At 47.8% G+C, this 20,645-nt stretch overlaps 1 protein-coding gene across 1 annotated transcript in view; it reads left to right on the top strand.

Annotated features, from left to right (window-relative positions):
- EYA2 (EYA transcriptional coactivator and phosphatase 2) overlaps positions 1-20,645 on the top strand; it is a 258,893-nt gene that overhangs the window by 216,094 nt on the left and 22,154 nt on the right. Inside the window, exons 10-11 of the mRNA XM_069548701.1 lie at positions 309-398; positions 19,322-19,380. Coding sequence (XP_069404802.1) covers positions 309-398; positions 19,322-19,380 — 149 coding nt within the window. The remainder of the gene's footprint in view (positions 1-308; positions 399-19,321; positions 19,381-20,645) is intronic.

A 20,645-nucleotide genomic window follows, 5' to 3' on the forward strand; every position in this document is an offset into this window, starting at 1 on the left:
CTCCAGCCACTTGTGGTTCTTGCAACACTGAACACAGGTGCCATTCCAGAGGCATATGGCGGGAGGCGGGGGGGGGGGGCGGATTTAAACACTGATGAGGATAAATAGAAATGATGAAAAGGTAGAGGGAAATCCCAGAAGCTGTGCAACATTATCACCCTGAGCCCACCTGGACACACATTTTAGGCTGTGTGGGAGCCACAGAGATAAGACAGACCACAACCACCGTTCACAGGTGGGACCGGAGGAGGGGAGGCTGAGATGACACCAACGCCACTTAGATGCTTTTCTCCTCTTCTTCCTAACAGGACACCACGGCGTCCGTGCGCATCGGCCTCATGATGGAAGAAATGATCTTCAACCTCGCAGACACACATCTGTTCTTCAATGACCTGGAGGTTTGAAATTGTTCGATTACTTGTTTCATTCCCTAGTTGCTTTATTTAATCACCTGCATCTAGTTTGGGGGCAGAGACACTGCCTTTTCATTTTCCCTTTTTTCTTTTTCATTTGGGGACTAGAAACTTTTGCTTGCAACCCCCAAGAAGGCATAGGACTATGGCCAGCCACAGCTTATTGGAAACACACTTGACCGAATTCCCTCTGTGGTTAATGGGCTTTTCTCTCTGCTCTAGCAGTGATGTCCACTGGCAGTTTTACTAATCCAATCAAAGCTGTGTAGTTTCTTCCTCCTGAAATTTACTATTTAATAAAGTTTATTAAGGCAAATTAGTATGGATCCTCCTGGGTCAGGAATAATTAGCAGTGGGCCAGGATGGAAGCTTTTAAAAACAATTTACATTCCCCTGAAAACATGTTTTACAAAGAGAAAGGGGAGGGGGAGCATGCTGATTTAAAGCATCAGCTCCTGTGCCCTTAAGCAAGGAGCAAGGGAGATGGGAGAAGGGGGAAAGCAGCTTCAGAAATAAATTTAATTCATTTGTTTATATACTGCCTGTGTCCGAAAGATTGGGGAAGAATCTCAAATAGAAAACATATTTAAAATAGAGCTACTAAAGCAAACACAAAGGAACAGAAAGCCATGTAATGAGTAAGGTTGAAGCATTGTACAAAAATAAAAATCTGGCTTGGGTTAATGACAGCAGTTCAGAGTCTGTCTGTGAGCTTCCTGGTAGCGAAAGCAAGAAAGGAAATAAAATGCACTACCTTCCCCCAATGAAAGAGCAAACAGCTTTCTCCAAGGTAAGGAAAGGTTGTCTGATAAGAGAATTAACGTGGGAAATCTTCTAGATTTGTAAAATATATTCTCATTATTGGCTTAACAGATAGAAAAATAAAGGCAACCTAAAATATAACTGCTTATGAAAGAACAATTCTATTTATCCTGGTAGGAATATTTTTTCCTAGAATCTGAAAAATCCCTGGGGACTCCACTGCGAAGTAGAAACATCAAAGCTATAAATTTCAAATCTGTCTTGGCCAGCCTGGGGCATTGCTAATATTTATCATCAGGAAAGGATACAGGGTTTCCCTCCTATTCTGCTGTCCTTGAGTTCCAGAGGGGAAACGCTTGCTGAAATGATCGGCCTTGTGTTCTGTCCAGTCTTGACAAGCCATTTGGGCCTCAGTCCTCACATCTGTGAAATGGGATTGATGCTCTCTGCCCAGCCTCTTTTTTAAGAGAGGATTGAGATAGAAACTTGCTGAGGAAGAAAGAGAGCTTTGGAGTAGTAGAAAATGCCAGTAGCATCAAAGCCCAAAACTATCTCTTTCACCAAAAGCAACATGCAAGCTCTCTTTACCAAGGCCTCTCATATCTTGGAGGGGAAAAAAGAGAGAGAAAGAGCTTAAAGTTTTAAATTGAAAAAAAAAAAAAAAATACATGGCAGTTGAATTTGGCAAATATTATGGAGCCTAATGTAGTAAAGACTCCACTGATCACACATAGCGAAACCCAAGTCGCTTTAGCAAAAAATGAAAACTATTGGCCCTTTTAGTTGAAAAGTCCAGGGTAGATTTAGTTTTTCCCTGTCTCCTGCTTAGAATGTTACTTATATGAGAGCAGAGACCATGTCTGTCTGATTCACCTTAAATCCCTGGAGACCAGGCAATAAACAGCCAAACAAATCCGTAAACAAGAATGCTTGTGAGTGAAAAGGATGTGAAGAAAATAAAACAATCAGGTGTGACGGTGAGGGAGCAGGTAGGGGAACAGCATTCTCATTTGCCACGGAGTCTGAGAAGGTGTCTCAAGGACATGGCACTTGAGCCAAGGCCTGAATGATGGCAGGGGTCAGCCAGGTAGAGATGAAAGGAGATGGGGTCAGCAGGTGCAAAGGCCCTGGGGTGAGAACTAGTGTGATGTCTTCTAGGTTCTGCGAGAAGGCCACGTGACTGCAGTGGGTGAGTGAGAGCAAAGAGAGATGAGTCTAGAGAGGCAGACATGAGCCAGACGCAAGCCATAAACATCAGGGTTTATTCTGAGTGCTGTGGACAGCCATGGGGAGGGAGAGCATGAAACAGAAAGAGCCACGTGACCTGGCTTACGTGTCACAATGACCCCTCTGACTGCTGCATGGAGAACAGGCAGTAGGAGCGGGAGGGGAGAGACTGAGGGACTAACGCAGAGGTACCGCCAAGCAAAAGAAGAAAAACGGGTTGGATTGAGATGGGAAGAAGATGTGCACTTAGGGATGGCGGTAAAGCCAAGAGGCCTTGCTCACAGGTTGGACAAGGGGGATGAGGGAGAGTGAGGAGGCAAGAGAGACTCCTGGGCTCAGCCTGACCTGGGTGATGGTGCTGTTCTCTGTGATGGGCAACACAGGGGAGGTGAAGAATCCATCTCTCTGTCGAGTGCACCTGGGGTCTGAGATGTCTGGGACACTGCAGCAATGACACTAAGTGTGTGTTAGTCGCTCAGTCGTGTCCCACTCTTTGCGACCCCCATGGACTGTAGCCCACCAGGGTCCTCTGTCCATGGGGATTCTCTAGGCAAGAACACTGGAGTGGGTAGCCATTCCCTTCACCAGGGGATCTTCCCAACCCAGGGACCTAACCCAGTCTCCCACATTGCAGGCGGATTCTTTACCATCTGAGCCACCAGGGAAGCTCGATGATACCAAACTGTCAGGCAAATACATAAGCGTTTGAAGCTCTTATGCAATAGAAAGGCAGATACATAGTAGGGGCTTTGTCCACCTTGGTTGAAACTGCGACTCAGAGCCAGGTATTTTGAGGGGACTGTTGTGTTTGAGTTTAAGCCCGTATCTTCAGACCCTGCCCCCTCTGCCATTCCTCACTGGCCCCAAAGTCTAAGTCGCACCTCTCAGAAAACCATCTTAATTACCAGCTGGAGCTACTCAGGGAAGACAGTTTGTTTTTATTCTCTACACTTTTTTTTTTTTTCTTTCCAAAATGTCCCCAATGCCAGAAGCCCCGAGGGTACCTCAGCAGAATTGAAACCACGTTCTTCAATGGAGAAGTTAAGACTCACACAAGTGAAAACATACTGCTTGCTGGTGCTGGAGACCCCTGTCAAAATCTGAAGAGCAGCCTCGTAGAGCTCTGCAGGGAGGCTGTTCCGGGCTGGGCAGAGGCGTGCTGTCTGCGGGAGTCCAGTGCAAGGCCTGGCTCCTGGGCCACTGGTTAGATGATGGTGTTTAGGGAGCAAAATGTGATCCCTTTCTCTGAGCCTGCAGTGCTCTCCGTAAATTAGGAGGTTGGCTTCCACAAGCAGCAGCAATTTATGGAGAATTTAGCGTTCGCCAGGCCCTACTCTTAAGTGCTGTGAATTCAGTGGCCAAAAAAACAAAAAAGCACAGCAAGATCCCCCACCCTGGACGCACTGACCTTCCAGTTGGGGAAACAGACCATAAATAATTGAATATAAAATATCAGATGAAATGCTCCAAAGAGAGCCTAACAAAGTCGAAGAAGATGGACCCATGGGGGTATTTTACTTGGTATAACCAGATAAGACTTCTCTGACATTGGAACAGAGACCTGAAGGAGGTGAAAGAGAGGAGCATGTGGGTATCTAAGCAAAGAGTGTGCCAGACAGAGAAAACAGCAGTGCAAAGGCCCTGGGGCATGGGCAAAGTTGGCAAGTTCTGGGAACAGGGAGGAGAGGCCAGTGCAGCTGGAGCTAGAGCAGGAAAGATTGTGGAGGGCCGTTTGGGAGAGGGGAAGACAGATCATATGGCTCACGGTGAAGTTCCAGAGAGCATTCCGAGAGTGACCAGAAGCCACTGGACGATTTTGAGCCGGGGAGCAAAATGACCTGACTCGTGGTTCAGAGGCGCCCTCTGGCTGCTGGGTGGAGAAGACCAAAGAGGGAAATGGCGGAAGCAAGAGTTACGCATTAAATCAGTGATTCTGGGCCTCAAGGGTGAAAGGGCTCATGGGGTGGGGGGGTGGGGGCGGGGGGGGTGGGGGGGTGGGGGCGGGGGGGGTGGGGGGCTGGAATCCACAGAGGAAGAACTGGTCAGAGACAAAGTAGGTGCCAAGTTCAGCTTTCCCTCTGGACATTCAGGATGCGCATCCTGAGTTCAGGATAAGCACCTGCTCATCAGCTCAGTCTGCCTTTGACTCCTGGGCTGTGTGACCTGAGTGAGTCACTGCATCTCTCTGAATCTCAGTTTTCTCATCTGTTAAAGGGGTAGCTGAAAAGCCCCTACCTTCCAGGGTCATCGTGATGATGGGAGATGTATGGAAGCAGTCAGCACAGAGCCTGCTCCCATGTACATGTCCAGCAGGTGGGCCTCCCCACCGGTGGCCACGTGTACCACTGGGACCTACACAAGAATGGGGTAACATGGTACAGGAGCAAACTGATTAATAATTGTTAGATGCATTGTGTGATGAGCTGGAAACAAGCTTACCCAATCCCTGATTTAACCATAATTCAGTAGCAATAGTTGTAATACAGAGATATGGCAAAGAAAAGACAGTGGTGGGTGACCTGGGCCTCTGCTGACAGCCAGTTGCTGGAGTCTGGGCAAAAGTCTTGACAATTACCTGGCTAGTTTGCCTTTGTGCGAGAACTGCTTCTTTTGCAGGAAAATCCAGGGCAGAGGACTCTCACCTGAAATGTCAGCGGGGCTGCGGGGCGAGGGTGGAGGCTCGATTGATAGTCACACGCCCACAGCTCCGGAGCGGTCAAGCCTTCGGGGCTCACTGAACTGCGCGTGCGCCCCCGCCACGCCCGGGCGGGACCCAGTCCTGCGTCCCAGTGACCGCAGGCGCTGGGGGGCAAGCCCTCTGGGGTTTGATTTCAGGACTCAGTGCACCGCAGGGGTGGCGATGCCGTTCATCCGCGTGGCCCCTGGGTGAAGAGGTGAGTGGGGCAGGGCAGATTCAAGCGAGAGAAAGCCGGCCCTCGCTTTCCCCACCTTCCCTCGCTCTCAGGTGTCAAGTGGGGGAGAGTGAGTGTGGAAATGGGAGGGAAGAGTGGGCTATCACACGAAAGGGAAGAATTTTTGGCTTCTAGCAGGCGGGGCCAGAGAAGCCACATAACCCAGTACTTTGGCCGGCCTTGTGCAATGAGGAACCGTTCCCCCCAAAACGCCAGGGGCAGCCCGTTGAGAAATGCTATGCAGAGCCCTTGTATTTGAATATCACCTAGTCAACTCTACCGTATTTACGAATTACCTAGCGTTCAGCCCGACCCAGGCTTCATGTAACTTACTTTTACTTGAAAAAAAATATTTTTTGTTGTTAAACTTATTTTTTTTCTTGCTAATGTTTTTTTTTTGGGGGGGGGGAGGATGACTAGCACATTATGCCAGTGATATCCTTGGTGATATTGCTTAGAATGAAACTAAGGTTTTATTTATTGTTTGCTGGTTTTATTGAAGTATAGTTGATTTGCAATGTTGTGTTAGTTTCTGGTGTACAGCAAAGTGATTCAGTTAGAAACATATATAATTTCATATTCTTTTCTAAATGGCTTATTACAGGATATTGAATACAGTTCCCTGTGCTAAATGTAAATCCTTATTGTTTATTTTTTATATAGTGTTGTATATTTAGTCATCCCAAACTCCCTTTCCCCTTTGGTGACCATAAGTTTGTTTCTTACAATCTGTGTGTCTATTTCTGTTTTGTAAATAAGTTCATTTGTATCATAGTCTGGATTCCACATAAAAGGGATATCATATATTTTTTGTCTTTCTCTGACTTCACTAAGTATGATCATCTCTAGGGCCACCCATGTTACTGCAGATGGCGTTAGTAAATTCCTTTTCATGGCTGAGTAATATTCCTCTGTGTCTATGTACCATATCTTCCTTATCCATTCCTCTGCTGATGAACACTTGGGTTGCTTCCATGTCTTGGCTATTGTAAATAGTGCTGCAGTGAACATGGGGTGTATGTGTCTGTTTGAATTAGGAGTTTTTTTCCCTACACCTGCCTAGGAGCAGAATTGCTAGATCATATGGTAACTTGATTGTTAGTCTTTTAAAGGACCTCCATCTTGTTCTTCATAGTGGCTACACCAATTTATGCTCTTCCCACCAGTGTAGGAGGTTTTCTCCAGACCCTCTCCAGCATTTGTTATTTGTGGACTTTTTAATGATGGCCATTCTGACTGGTGTAAGTTGCTAGCTCATTACAGTTGAGATTTGCAATTCTCTGATAATTGGAAGCCAGTTTTTTAAACATTTAAGCAGGAGAGTTGACTGAAAGAGGTGTGATAAGAGTGCATCACAAATCGTAGTAGTGAATATGTAGTAGTGTTTGAGAAATTGTTTCAGTAATTTAAATCTCTCTGTGATAGAAAACGTGTCTCTTATGGAAGGTCACAGTCAAAACCACTTGAAAGCCAGTATTCTAGAGCAGGGCTGTCCAGTAGAATTTTCTAAGCAATGTCAGTGTTCTGTTCTGCACCGTCCAGCAGAGTAGCCATGGGCTCCCTGAGGTTACTGAGCACTTGAGATATGGCTAGCATGACTGAGGCCCTGGATTTTTCATTGTATTTAACTTTAAGTAATTGTAATGTAATAAGCCCCATGTAGCTGGTGGCTGTCATATTGGACAGGACTGAACACTGACCTCATTGCACTCATTGTGTTAGGCTTCCGTGGTGGCTCAGTGGTTAAGAATCTGCCTGCCAAGCAGGAGATGAAGGTTTGATCCCAGGAGGGGAAGAGCCCTTGGAGTAGGAAATGGCAACCCACTCTAGTAGTCTTGCCTGGAAAATCCTATGAACAGAGGGGCCTAGCGGGCTATAGTCCATGGGGTCGCAAAGAGTTAGGTGCAACTTAGGAGAAGGCACTGGCAACCTACTCCAGTACTCTTGCCTGGAAAATCCCATGGACGGAGGAGCCTGAAAGGCTGCAGTCCATGGGGTCGCGAAGAGTTGGACACGGCTGAGCGACTTCACTTTTACTTTTCACTTTCAGGCATTGGAGAAGGAAATGACAACCCACTCCAGTGTTCTTGCCTGGAGAACCTCAGGGACGGCGGAGCCTGGTGGGCTGCTGTCTATGGGGTCGCACAGAGTCGGACACAACTGAAGAGACTTAGCAGACTTAGCAGCAGTGACTTAAATAACAACTCATCGTAGCAAGTTCTATGAGACAGTGCAGCTCTGGAGCCCTAAATTTGGAAGACATGACCTACATTTTCAGTTAGGCTGGTGATGATAATAATAATAACAAGACCAGTAATCACAGTTGGCATTTACTGAGCACTTTCAGGTACCAGGCACTATTCTATGTAGTTTACATGTATTAACTTGTTTAATCCTGGTTATTATCATCGCCACTGTCTCAGTCTGCCCTAGTTGCCATAACAAAACACCACAGACTGTATGGCTTACACAACAGAAATGAATTTGGGACTTCCCTGATGGCTCAGATGGTAAAGAATTTGCCTGCAATGCAGGAGACCCAAGTTCAATCCCTGGGTCAGGAAGATCCCCTGGAGAAGGGAATGGCAACCCACTCCAGTGGTCTTGCTGGAGAATCCCGTGGACAGAGGAGCCTGGCGGGTTACAGTCCTGGGGTCACACAGAGTCAGGCACAACTGAGAGACCAACAGTTCTGGAGGCCAGAAGTCCCAGATTAAGAGGCTGGCAAATGTGGTTTTCAGAGAAAGTTATTTTCCTGGCTTGTAGAGATCACCTCTCGCTATCTCCATGTGACCTTTCCTCGATGTGTGTACAGGAGAGAGAGAGAAAAAAAGAGAGAGAGAGAGTGAGAGAGAGAGTGTGTGTGTGTGTGTGTGTGTGTGTGTATGTGCTAACCAGTTTTGAGTCTCTTCTTGACTGTTATGAGCGCGTGTGCTCAGTTGCTAAATCATGTCCGACTCTTTGCAACCCCATGGACTGTAGCACGCCAGGCTTCTCTGTCCGTGGAATTTCCCAGGCAAGAATACTGGCGTGAGTTGCCATTTCCTTCTCCAGGGGACCTTCCTGACCCAGGGATCAAACCTGTGTCTCCTGCACTGGCAGGCGGATTCTTTACCCTTGAGCTGCCAGGGAAGCCCAAATGAACACACTAATCCTATCAGATCAGGGTCCCACCCTTACAACCTCGCTTAACGTTAATGACTTCCTTAGATGCCCCCTCTCCAAACAGAGCCACACTGAGGGTTCACACTTCCACACATGAATTCGGGGAGGACACAAACATTCAGTCCATAACATCTATTTTACAAATGAAGAGACTGAGGTACAGAGGGGTAAAGCGAACCATCCAAAGTCACACAGTTGGCAGTGGCAGTCTTCACACCCAGGCAGCTGGCCCCAGAGCCCTTCCACGCATCGGCTGTGCTGTGCAGTCTCTCCCAGGAGAACGATTGCCATCTGGCTGAGAGCAGAGATTCCCAGTGGGAAATCTCGACTTGCACAGGGCTGTAGACAGTGGGTTCAGAGGGAAAGGGGGAGCAGGGAGGATAGATGTGCCAGGAAGCCTGGAAAAGGACTGACAGCAAGGGAATAAATTCCCGGTGCACGTGAAGAAAGTGAAGATGAAAAACTCCTCTGTGACTTAGCATGGCATCTCCGCATTGTATATGCAAAGGTCACACAGGTCACAGCAACCTAAACCGCACTACAGGACTAGAGCACCCTCCCTCCCCTCCGACCCCCGCAACAGGAACAAAGCAATGAACAGAGGCTCTAAATGCAGGACATGGACAGAGGTTGGAGCTGAGTAGGAGGCACTGGTGGGAATAATAAACTCAATCACAGTGACAGCTGACACGTCCTGAATGCTCACCCTTCAGGTGACCCCTGAAGGGCTCACCTGTATGCCTTCATTTAACCTTTACAGCAGCCGCAGCGGTAGATTCTGTTATGTATCCCCATTTTAGAGCTGGGAAGACTGAGGCACAGAGAGGTTAACTTACTCAGGGCTGACTTGTATTGAGCTCCAACACTGTGCCTGGCATCACACATGCATTTTCTCACTGAAATCTCACAAGTACCATACAAAGGAGTTGTTTCTTTTTTAAGTCTATTTTATGGATGAAGAATGAAACCCAGAGAGGTCACTTTTTGAGGGTCACAGAGCTAGTAAGAACAGAGTAGAGGTCTGATCCAGGGCCAAGCTGACTTCTAGGCTAGGGCATTTATCTTTCAAAGAAGATACAATTTTGAGATGAATGGTGACTTGGAGAAGGAGAACAGGTCCACAGAATAGATGGGAGAAAAGAGTCCTTCATAAGAAATGAGATCAATGGAAAGGTTTTGGCAAAAGGTGTCCCTGGCCCGACTCAGGCCTGGCCAGGCAGGCGGGTGGGCCAGAGGGAGGACATTTCTAGATGCTGCTGGAGCTCTGGGAAGGCTCATGCTGGAGGGACTCAGAAGTGGCTGGAGTCTGGGCAGGCCGTGGCTGCCTGCCTGACACACAGGCCTGATTGCTAAGCGTCTGATTTATGGTTCTGCAGGAGCTATCAGGGAGAGTAATATTTCACTGTGTCGGCGCTGAGCTGCTCTCCAGAACGTCCTGCCCAACTGACCATTAATGCAACATGGCCACAGCCTCTTTAATGCTCTTCAGAGAACTCAAACATGCAGACAACACGAGAAAGATGGCCCGGGTTTCCCTCCCAGGAAGCAGGCCCCTCGCTGGCTAACCTAGAGGCAGGATTAAGCAACCTCGCTCTTAAAATATACCTGCCTCGGAGGAGAAGGAGTGGGCAGAGAGTCCATCTGCGCTCTGAGTCATTTTTCTAAAGCAAATTTGTCAACAATTTCCTTTCTGCATTCGTGTCTCCAAGCAGCCAAGGACAAAAAGTAATGGTATTGGACCACAGCAGAGCAGGTTGGGAAAAGCCCAGCTGTTACCAGCTTAATCAGAATGGATTTTGATGGGTATTTGTCACCAGGCTTACTGTTCATAAATGAGCAAGGATACAAAGTAATCAAACCTGTGGGATGCAGGCAGAGTCTAATCCAGATAACCTTAAATTACATTTATTAGAAAAACCAGGAAAATTAATAAGAACTGGTCATTGAAAAGACCATTAAAGTAGATAAGCCCTTGGTAAACACAAACAAGGGAAAAAAAGAGATCAGTAACCAACATCCAGAATGAAAGAATGGACATTATCGTAGGTTCAGAGGAGATTCTCTTTTTTAAGTATTTATCTTATATTTATTTATTTGGCTGCACCGGGCCTTAGTTGCAGCACAAGGTATCTTTAGTTGTGGCATTCGACTCTTGGTTGTGGCTGGCATATGGGATCTAGTTCCCTGACCAGGGTTCGAACCAGGGCCTCCTGTGTTGGGAGTGTGGAGTCTTAGCTACTGGACCACCAGGAAAGTTCCTCTTGTGTGTGGTTTTTGTTTTTTATTTTTAATTATGAGAATAGCAAAAGTAAAGTGAAAGTGTCAGTTGCTAGGTCATGTCCAACTCTTTGTGACCCCCATGGACTGCTATAGCCCGTCCGATTCCTCTGTTCATGGAATTCTCCAGACAAGAATACTGGAGTGGATAGCCATTCTCTTCTCCAGGGGATCTTCCAGACCCAGGGATCAAACCCTGGTCTCCTGCATTGCCTGCAGATTCTTTACCATCTGAGCCATCAGGAAAGTTCCAATTATGAGAATACCAAGAGCTTATATTATACCAGTGAATTTGAAAACCGGGGTGAAGTTGACCCTTTTCAGGAAGGTACAAATTGTCAAAATTAACCCAAGGCGAAATTCTTTAAATAAATATAATGAATCAATGACCTTTGGAAACTGAAATTGTGGATAAAAACATACATCTCTAAAGAGGCACCAAGTCCAGCTTGTTTTAAACAAGAGTACCACCAAACATGCAAGGAAAGGATAAATAAGTCCCATCCTCCACAAACTGCAAAGCGAAGAAAAAGAGGGGGTGCTCTCCCATGCATTTGAGGAGACTGATGTCACCCTGAAATTAAATCTGGACTTTGAGCACATGACAAAAGGATGAATCGCTGTCATTGATGATGAGCGGTGGGACGCTCCTGCACCTTTACCCAGGCCCTGTGACTCTTTATGTAGGTTCCGCTGACCCAGTCTGAACTTCAGTTTCCATTGCTGGTGAAAGGAGGGGTCTGGACTATCATTGGAATCCTTTATTAGGCCAGCCACATGCCTCATTTCATAGCTACTGCTGCTGCTAAGTCGCTTCAGTCGTGTCCGACTCTGTGCAACCCCATAGACAGCAGCCCACTAGGCTCCCCTGTCCCTGGGATCCTCCAGGCAAGAATACTGGAGTGGGTTGCCATTTCCTTCTCCAGTGCCTGAAAGTGAAAAGCGAAAGGGAAGTCGCTCAGTCACGTCCAACTCTTAGCGACCCCATGGACTGCAACCTACCAGGCTCCTCCATCCATGGGATTTTCCAGGCACGAGTACTGGAGTGGGGTGCCATTGCCTTCATAGCTACAAGTGGATGCAATAACCATATTTCATGATTTTAAAATCCTAGAGACCTTGAAGGCCCAGAAGCAATGACACTCCTGTGGCAACTAGCATACCTAGCACCCAGATCTTGGCTGCTAAACACCATTTTCCAGTGAAAGGAACCAGGGCTCCTTGGATATGAGACTGATTCTAGGGCTGGGACAGGAAAGACACTTGGTAACATGGAGCATCTCACAGTGCCCCAAACTAAGGACATACTCACAAATCCCTGTGATGATGGGGTATGTCACAGGGATACAAGAGCTGACCAGAAAGAGTTCCCAATGGTTCAAGCTGAAACAATTTGAATACTAAAACAAATAACATAGCACCTAACCCTAAGTATGGGCTTCTAGGTGGCACAGTGGTAAAGAATCTGCCTGCCGATACAGGAGATACAAGAGATACGGGTTCGATCCCTCAGTTAGGAAGATCCCTTGGGGTAGGAAATGGCAACCCGCTCCAGTATGCTTGCCTGAAAAGTTCCATGGACAGAGGAGCCTGGCAGGCCACAGTCCATGGGGTCACAAAGAGTCAGACGTGACTGAGCGACTAAGCACACACACACAACCCTAAGTATAAACTAAGTACCCGTGAGTCCATCCTGACACAGATGAATGATTGAATAAATAAATAAGTGGGGGAGAAGGGACAGCTTTACAGTGCAGAGACCTGAGCCAGGCGACCAAGGTCAGAATCACCAGTGTTACATCATGTTGACAGCATACGCTTGATGGGACGTGTTGGGAGCGGCACTTTTACCTCTGTGATCTTCCTCCCCAAAACCCCTAGCCCTGGTCTAACCATGAGAAAAACATCAGAGAAATCCCAGTTGAGAGACATTCTGCAAAATACCTGACCAGCATTCCTTTAAACTGTCACCAAAACCAGGGAAAGTCTGAGAAGCTGTCACAGCCCAAAAGAACCTAAAGAGACAAGACAAAAAAATAGAACGTGGTGCCCCAGACGGGATCCTGGAAGGGAAAAAGAACAGTAGTGGAAAACCGGAATTAAAAATAGACAGTCGCTAATAATAATTCAGTGATATTTATTAGTTGTGACAAGCTGTTTGAATATAAGATGTTAACAATAAGGGAAACTGGGCATGTGGTGGTATATGGGAATGCCCTATACTATGGTCATAACTTTTCTGTAAATCTAAAACTATTCTAAAATTTAAAGTTTATTGTAAAAAAAAAAAAAAACTGAAGACTCATCCAGTAACTTGCCCAAGGTCACACACCTAGGAAATGGCAGAGCTGGTACTGGAACCCAGGGTTGGGCTTTTGTAGGCCAACTACAAAGTCAAGGCCACGTGAAACTGAATGTGTCTACCCCCGTTCTCTTCTGCCCCATTCCCTGAGATGTATTAATGTGTAGCATCCTGATGTGTCCATGGGATTAGGACTGAAGACTGCAGGGTTCTGCTTTGCTTCTAAATTGTTTCATCAGCAGAACTGACCATCCATGAATCTCTTGCAGTGGTGAACTCAATTCAGTTTGAAGCTATGGAATTCACAATAGTAATACTAGCAATAATCAAGACAAACGTGTATGTGGTATTTTCTACAGTCGAGGGACTTTTCAAAGTGCTCTATCTGTATTGATTCATTCAGTCCTTACAAAACTCTATGTGGGAAGTACCATTCTGCAGCTCAATTACAAAGAGGCTGAGAGTCAAAAAGATTCAATACCTTGTCCAAGTTCATTCTGTTAGAAAGTAGCAGAGTCAGAATTTGACCCAGATCCCAGAGTCTGTGCTGTACTCTCTGACCTTGCAAAAACCAGTTAAAAAAAAAAAAATGGACACTACTTTACGATTTCCCAGTTCAGTAGATAAAATAAATCAGCCAGTGTATCAGGCCTAGATTCATCCTACAGGCCCCACAAATTGCAGAAACAGAGAAACATTTGTCCTGAAATGGGGTAGAATTGGGGCAGTTTTTACAAAGGCAGTGACATTAACAAACCTTTGCAGGCTTTAGATAGTTGGACAGAGAGAGGGAGAAGCATTCAGAACAGAAGGCACAGCAAGCGCAAAGGCCCTGGGGCAAGAGGATGAGGGTTGTTGAAGGACTAGCAGAGGCTATGTCTGCAGTGTGTTGGGAGATGGGGGGTGGAATCCAGTGATGAGTGGCAGGGTGTGCAGACGAGTGGGACCTGAGTCATGGTGAGGACTCGGAGGGAGGTGGGAGCCACTGTGGGGTTTTGAGCAGGGGAGGGCCAGGATCTGTCTTAGGGTTTAGCAGGATCCCTCTGGCTCCTGGATGAAAACTAGGCTGGAAAGATGGAGGGTAGAAATGAAGAGGTGATTGTAATAGTCTGAGTCAGAGGTCCACCATCTTCTTCTGTCAGGAGCCAGAGAGTAAATATTTTAAGAGTTTCGGGGTCAGACTGTCTCTCTCTCAACTACTCACTTCTCCTGTTGCAGGGCAAAATCAGCTACAGACCGGAAGTAAATGAATGAACATGGCAGTGTTCCAATAAAACTTTATTTATACAACAGGTGGCCGGACAGAATGGCACAAGCACGGAATTTTGTTTTTCAGTTCTGTTCAGTCACTCAGTCATGTCCGACTCTTTGCAACCCCGTGGTTTTTCATCAGTGTAGACCCCGGGGATACTGGCTGTCTCCATCTCTAGTCTGCCGCTTTTGGCCCTGCAGGACATCTTTGTGCTAGCCTAACAGTCTCCGTCTTTCTTCTGAGCAGCCGGGTAGGAGTGTCCTGAATGGATATACCACAGTTCATTCCACCGTGACCCAGATGAGGGAACTGCAGGTGACTGCAGCTTCTCACCGGGGTGACCGGCCTCCTTGCGCAGGACTCTGTGTGTGTTTCTCTGGGTCAGCAACCGTCAGTTCCTCAGCACCACTGCGGCTCACCAATGTCAAGGCCACAGGAACCCACCACTCTGTCTTGGAAGGGTGTTCCTGCTCAGATTCCCCCCCCCCCAAATTATAGTCACACTTTGAGTCCAGAGAGGCCAGAGGCACCCTGGGCAGTGAGAAGCTGGCATCCTCAGCGTGAGCCCAATTGAGGAGCCGGGGGTCCTTGCCCCAAGGACCCAGCCCAGTTGAGGAGCCAGGGGTCCTCGCCCCCGGGACCCAGCCCATCCTCACATCCTCCACCCTGTCCCGCTCCCCTCAGTGCCGGCTCGGCAGGTAACTCGATCCAGGTCAGCTGGCGGAGTATGAGGTAGCGTCTAGCTGAGCGTCATGGTATTTTATTAAGCCCGAAATGTGATCGCTACTGTTGTCACACTTTAGCGCCCCCAACAATCCCCTGGAAGATGAGAAAACCAGAGCCTTCCCGCATGCCTTTCCCCTGACGTCAGGGAAAGTGCAGGGAACCCTGCCCAGGGGCCCGAGAGCCTGGGTGACCCCCCGGAGCAGCTTTCAAGCCTGAGGGAAGGACCGGGGGCCACTGGGCAGTGTTTTTCTAATTTCAGGCAAAGCAACGGACTGGGGAAATCTGCTATTAATTTCTCCTCGGTGCCTGGGTCTGGGAAGTCAGCACTGGCTTTTCAATACAGTCTTCGTTAACCTATTAGGATGGCGGGCCCTAGGATCCTTCTGTCTAAATGACGTTGCTCTGGATCAGGGGTCTGAAACGAGGATGCCCACAGGGATCCAGGTGAGGTAAAGTGAGGAAAACCCAGCAGAGGCTGTGGAGGAGTGGAGATGGAGCTTGAGGCTGTGGATGGTCAGGACAGAGGCATGCAAGCCCTGCCTTGCCAGAGCATGTAAATTCTCAAAGTAGCAGAAAATCTGGAGAGACGGAGAAAGGAGAAGAGAGAGAGAAGGGAGGAAGGGGAAGTGAGGGAGAGAGGCAGGGAGAGAGAAGGCTGTTGTTCCAAAAATTGTTTTACTGTTTTAAGACAGTTTAGGCTAGATGAGATACCTCTCCTGGCCAGCTTGCAAGCTCTTCCCTAACTGAACCTGTCAACACAGCAGTGAAATTGTCCACCCTGTTCCTCTGTCCCTCCGGAGCTGTGCTGTCCAGTGAAACTTTCTGCAGTGATGGAAACACACCATCCAGTACGGTAGCCATTGGCTCCATTTGGCTATGGAGCCCATGAAATAGACCCAAGGAACTGAATTTTCCACTGAGTTTTTAAATTTATTTATCTTGGGCCACACTGGGTCTTCACTGCTGCACACGCGCCTTCTCTAGCTGCAGCGTGTGGGCATCTCACTGCAGTGGCCTCTCTCATTGCGAAGCCTGGGTTCCAGGGTGCGTGGGCTCAGTAGTTGTGGCACACGGGCTTAGTTGCCCTGTGGCATGTGGGATCTTCCTGGAGCAGGGATCGAACCCTTGTTTCCTGCATTGGCAGGCAGATGCTAAATCACTGGACCACCAGGGAATTCCTCTATTTAATTCTAATCGACTAACTATAAAGAACCATGTGTGGCTGATTGCTACTGTATTAGATAACATGATTATCGAACCTTTTCAGTCGGAGGTGTGCCATCACCACTCTTTAGGAAAGAATATGCCGTCTCAGGGACGGGGATCAATTATACCACCAAGAGATTAGAATCCTGAGTGCATGGAAAGAAAGGCCATGTGGAATCATAAGTAGAAATGGCGTAGGTGTCAGCCAGATGTTTGCTAGCTCAAAGAGTGGTCATTCAGTGCCTCCCAGGTATTTTTTTCCACTACTACCCAGAGAGTCTGTCAATCGGGGTCACTGCTGAGCGTCCGCCATGTCACTTGCCCTCTGGTCTGGCTGCCCTCTGCCCAGGGCTGACCCCAAGGAAGCCCCTGGGTGGATGTCCCTGCTGTTGCTCCCATCCAGGCATGTCAGAGCGCACCAGCCCCCTGCCAGGGACCTGAGACACACCAGGTCCCATACCACAGGACCCCAAGTCCTATTTTAGCACTGCCACAGAACTGTGGGCAAAGCAGGCCAAGGACTCTGGGCACAAACCTCTTTCCAAGCCAAAGGCTTCAGCAAACCCCCTTCCCGTCCACAGCCCCTTGAGGAGGCCAGGGAGGGGTCAGCGCCACACCACTCCTTCTAGGTTCCGACCTCGATCCCCACAAGGCCGCCCAGGCTTCCCCAGGTGTGACTGTCTCCACCCTGCCCCCTGTATCTCCATGACAACCAGGTTCCTGCTGTATATCTCTCACAAGTGATGGGAAGGTGGTTCCATTATCCCCCAGCAAAGCTCCTGTCCTCAAAGATGAATTCCAGCCTCCTCCTTGTGTAAAAAGAAATCTGCTCAAAATGTTGATAGCACCATTTTTTTCCCCAGCGTGTCTCCTCCTGTGAGGAGTCCAGGGATGTAACAAACAGTTTTTTTCTCCGAGGTCAAGCTCAGAGTTCCACGTGTGTCTTCTCTAACAGTCTTTACTAGGAGGTCTCTACTCCCTGAAATTGTCTTGCAAAACCCAAAACGTGGATGTTTACAAATCTTAACACAGTAATCAAAGCTAACATTTATGTAGCACCAGGCGTTTTTTCTCTCGTCAACCATGTAAGCAGGTTCTGTTGTTATCTCCATTTGCCAGTCTGACCTCTGAGGTTCAGGATGGCTGTGTCATTTGCTCAAGGTCACAGAGCTAGGCAGTGGTTGGATCCAGGATCCAAACCCAGGCAATCAGATTCCAGAGCCTGAGCTCTAATCAGTACCAAGGTGGCATGCACAGCGCACTCGTGATTTTTGCCTTATAGATCTTTCACCTGAATGTACTTTATGCTGGAGGTGGAGCTCTTCACAGGGTTGGTGGGACTTGCATGTGACTTCCTTGGGGGCACTGGCATCACTCTTGCCTCTTGGTTGCCAATTGCAGGAAACCCCTCTCCACTCCCTTAAACAGAAACGTCCGTGTATTCCTTTCCTGTGACTGCTGTACAAATTACCACACACTTAGTGGCTTAAAACAACACCGCTCTAGAGGTCAAACGTCCAAAATCAATTTCACTGGGCCAAAGATGTCGGCAGAGCTGGTTTCTTCTGGAGGCTTTAAGGGGAGAAACTGTTTCTTTGCCTTTTTCGACTCCTGGCAGCTACCTGTATTTCTTGGCTTGTGGCCTCTTTCTCCACCTTCAATGCACCTCACTCCAGTTCTCATCTCTGTCATCAAATAATACCCCTCTGCCTCTTACTTGCAAGGACCCTTGTAATTACATTCAGGATCCAACCAGCATACTCTCCCCATCTCGAGATGGTTAACTTAATCACATCTACAGAGTTCCTTTTGCCCTGTAAGGTTTCTGGGATTAGGACATAACACATCTTTGGGGGGCTGTGGTTCAGCCTACTATAGGGGTCAGGGTGGCCTCCTCTCAGTTGTGGCGGGATAGAGCGAGTCATGTGATCGGACCTCATTCGTCTCTCCAGCTCCCAGACCTGCTTTCCTCTAACAGCCCCAGGCTTAACCCCACCATCCAGCAGCCCCAGGGAAAGGAGAGCTCCTCTTTTTCAAAAGTCCCAGGACTGGTTCTCATTGGTCCATCTGAGACCACACCCTCATCTCTGAAGCAATCACTGTGGCCAGAGGACCCTGGGTCTCTCTGATTGGCTGAACCTGGGTCACGTGCCCACCAATGTCCTCCCCTCCTCTCTGTCTTAACTGCCATGTGTTAAGGTAGTTCTGTGAAGAGAACATGAGTGGTGGCCGGCAGCTTGTTACTGGAATCCATTGAATGGCCAGCGCTTGAAAGGGTAACCTGGCACAAGTAGAAGTGAAGCTGCTCGGTCGTGTGCGACTCTTTGCGACCCCATGGACTGTAGCCTACCAGGCTCCTCAGTCTGTGGAATTTTCCAGGCAAGAGCACTGGAATGGGCTGTCATTCCTTCTCCAGGGGATCTTCCCCACCCAGGATCAAACCCAGGTCTCCTGCATTGCAGACAGACAGACGCTTTACCCTCTGAGCCACCAGGGAAGCCCAAACTATATGCCTGGCACATAGTATGTGCTCAATAAATGATGGTCACAGATGGTGGGACACAGAGGGGAACTCGGGCAGGGGGTATCTCCTGAAGCTAATACTTGAAGGATGCAAGGTTCACTAAGCGGATGAAAGCAGTGAGCCCTCCACACAGAGGAAGCACCTTGAACAAAGCAAAGGCTTCCACTGTATGGCCGTGGCGACCATAGGTCCTAGTGTGCCTGGGGACAGAGGGAGATTGCATCGGTCCTATTTTGTGCCTGTCCTCCCAGTATATTACTAATAGCAGCCCCCTTTACACTGCAATACTTTCAGGGTGTGCATGATAAATTAGAGAGTCATCACCACCCCTTATAGCCAAGCCGCTCCTTCATAAGGAAACCAAAGGCAGAAGAGGGTGAGACTTACCCAAGGTTATCCAACATTTAGTAGCAAAGTCTGGACTAGAATTCAGGACTCCTGACTCCCAGTCCAATGCTCCTTCATCCTCCAGCTTATGAAATCAGCTCTCAAAGGCTGCATCAGCTTCACCAGTCACATATCTCCCTTTTTCTCTTCTTGCCAAATTCTCCGTAGGATTGTGACCAGATCCACGTGGACGATGTCTCATCTGATGACAATGGGCAAGATTTAAGGTAGGAATTCAGGGAGTCAAAAATGCCCCTTCTGATTATGAACCAAGCTCACCTATCACTGGGACACAGAGAGGAGGCTGGTTATCAGGGCCAGGGTGTGCCTGCCACCACCATAACTGGGACTTATTTCTCTGAACTCAAAAAGCACAATCGTGCCCCCGACCCTGCAGCTTCTTCCGCATCATCTCCAATTACTGGGGCTGAGCTTTCCACAAATTCCCTGTAACTCTGCTTCTGCTGATCTCTTTGTGGGTCTCTTTTCCCCCTGCTTACCAAAGTAATGCATGCATGGGGGCACGGGTTCAGTCCCTGGTCAGGGAACTAAGATCCTGCAAGCTGCATGTACATGGCAAAAAATAGAGCATTAAAATATTATAAAAACAGAATAAATGCATGCATATTGTAAAAACTGTCATACACCACTGCTAAGCTTGCCTCCCAGAATCACTACCATCAAGAGTTTAGTACACCTTTTCCCAAGGATTGACTGCACTCATTATGTATATATTATTTGATATAAGATCAACAGTCAATACTCAAAAATATTTCTTGAATTAATAAATGGCATGTTGGTTTTCTAGGAAAATCACTCCTAGGACATGAATTCCAGAAATAAGGTCCCCAACTGCTCAAAATGAGAACAGCTTTCTGAAGAATGTGGCTGAGGAATGTTCCAAGCCTGCCCATTATAAAAACAGAACCCTTGTTAATCTGTGCTTATCAAAATGATCACTATTCAGCACTTCTCGGCCCATCAAAAGTATTGTGAGACCAAAACGATATTTTGCTTGTGGGCCGTTTGTGGTAATTTCGCTTAGCATTGGCTTCTGAGGTGTGTCTTCCAACTTACTCCAAAAAAAGAAATCAAAGTATCTGTTACTGAGCCCTGCAAGTCTTTTCAAAGCCCAGCTCAGTTAGAAGTGATTGGTGGGCATCGCCTGCTTCGCTTTAATTAGCCATTCAGAAAATCCTCTGCAGTCAGGCCTGGCCAGGACCAGCCAGGCTCCAGGGCCCGCCAGGACTGCTCAATTTATGGAGTAAATAAATCCCAGATCAAGGCTAATTGTGTCCTTTCCATGAAGTCATCCCTGGGAACCACCCTCCCTTTCAAAGCAATAAGCGACCAGTGTTCCGTTTTATCCTTTCTGCTGTAGTGGCTGGCTTGAATCGAAAGCAGTGCCCTCTGAACCCCGACTCGAGCTGAGCTGTTGGTACCTCACTTCAAGAATCCACAATCCAAGGGTGCTTTTTGCCTCTAGGAGCCA

This window comes from Ovis canadensis, chromosome 13 (genome assembly GCF_042477335.2).
Source record: "Ovis canadensis isolate MfBH-ARS-UI-01 breed Bighorn chromosome 13, ARS-UI_OviCan_v2, whole genome shotgun sequence".
NCBI classification, from domain to species: domain Eukaryota; kingdom Metazoa; phylum Chordata; class Mammalia; order Artiodactyla; family Bovidae; genus Ovis; species Ovis canadensis.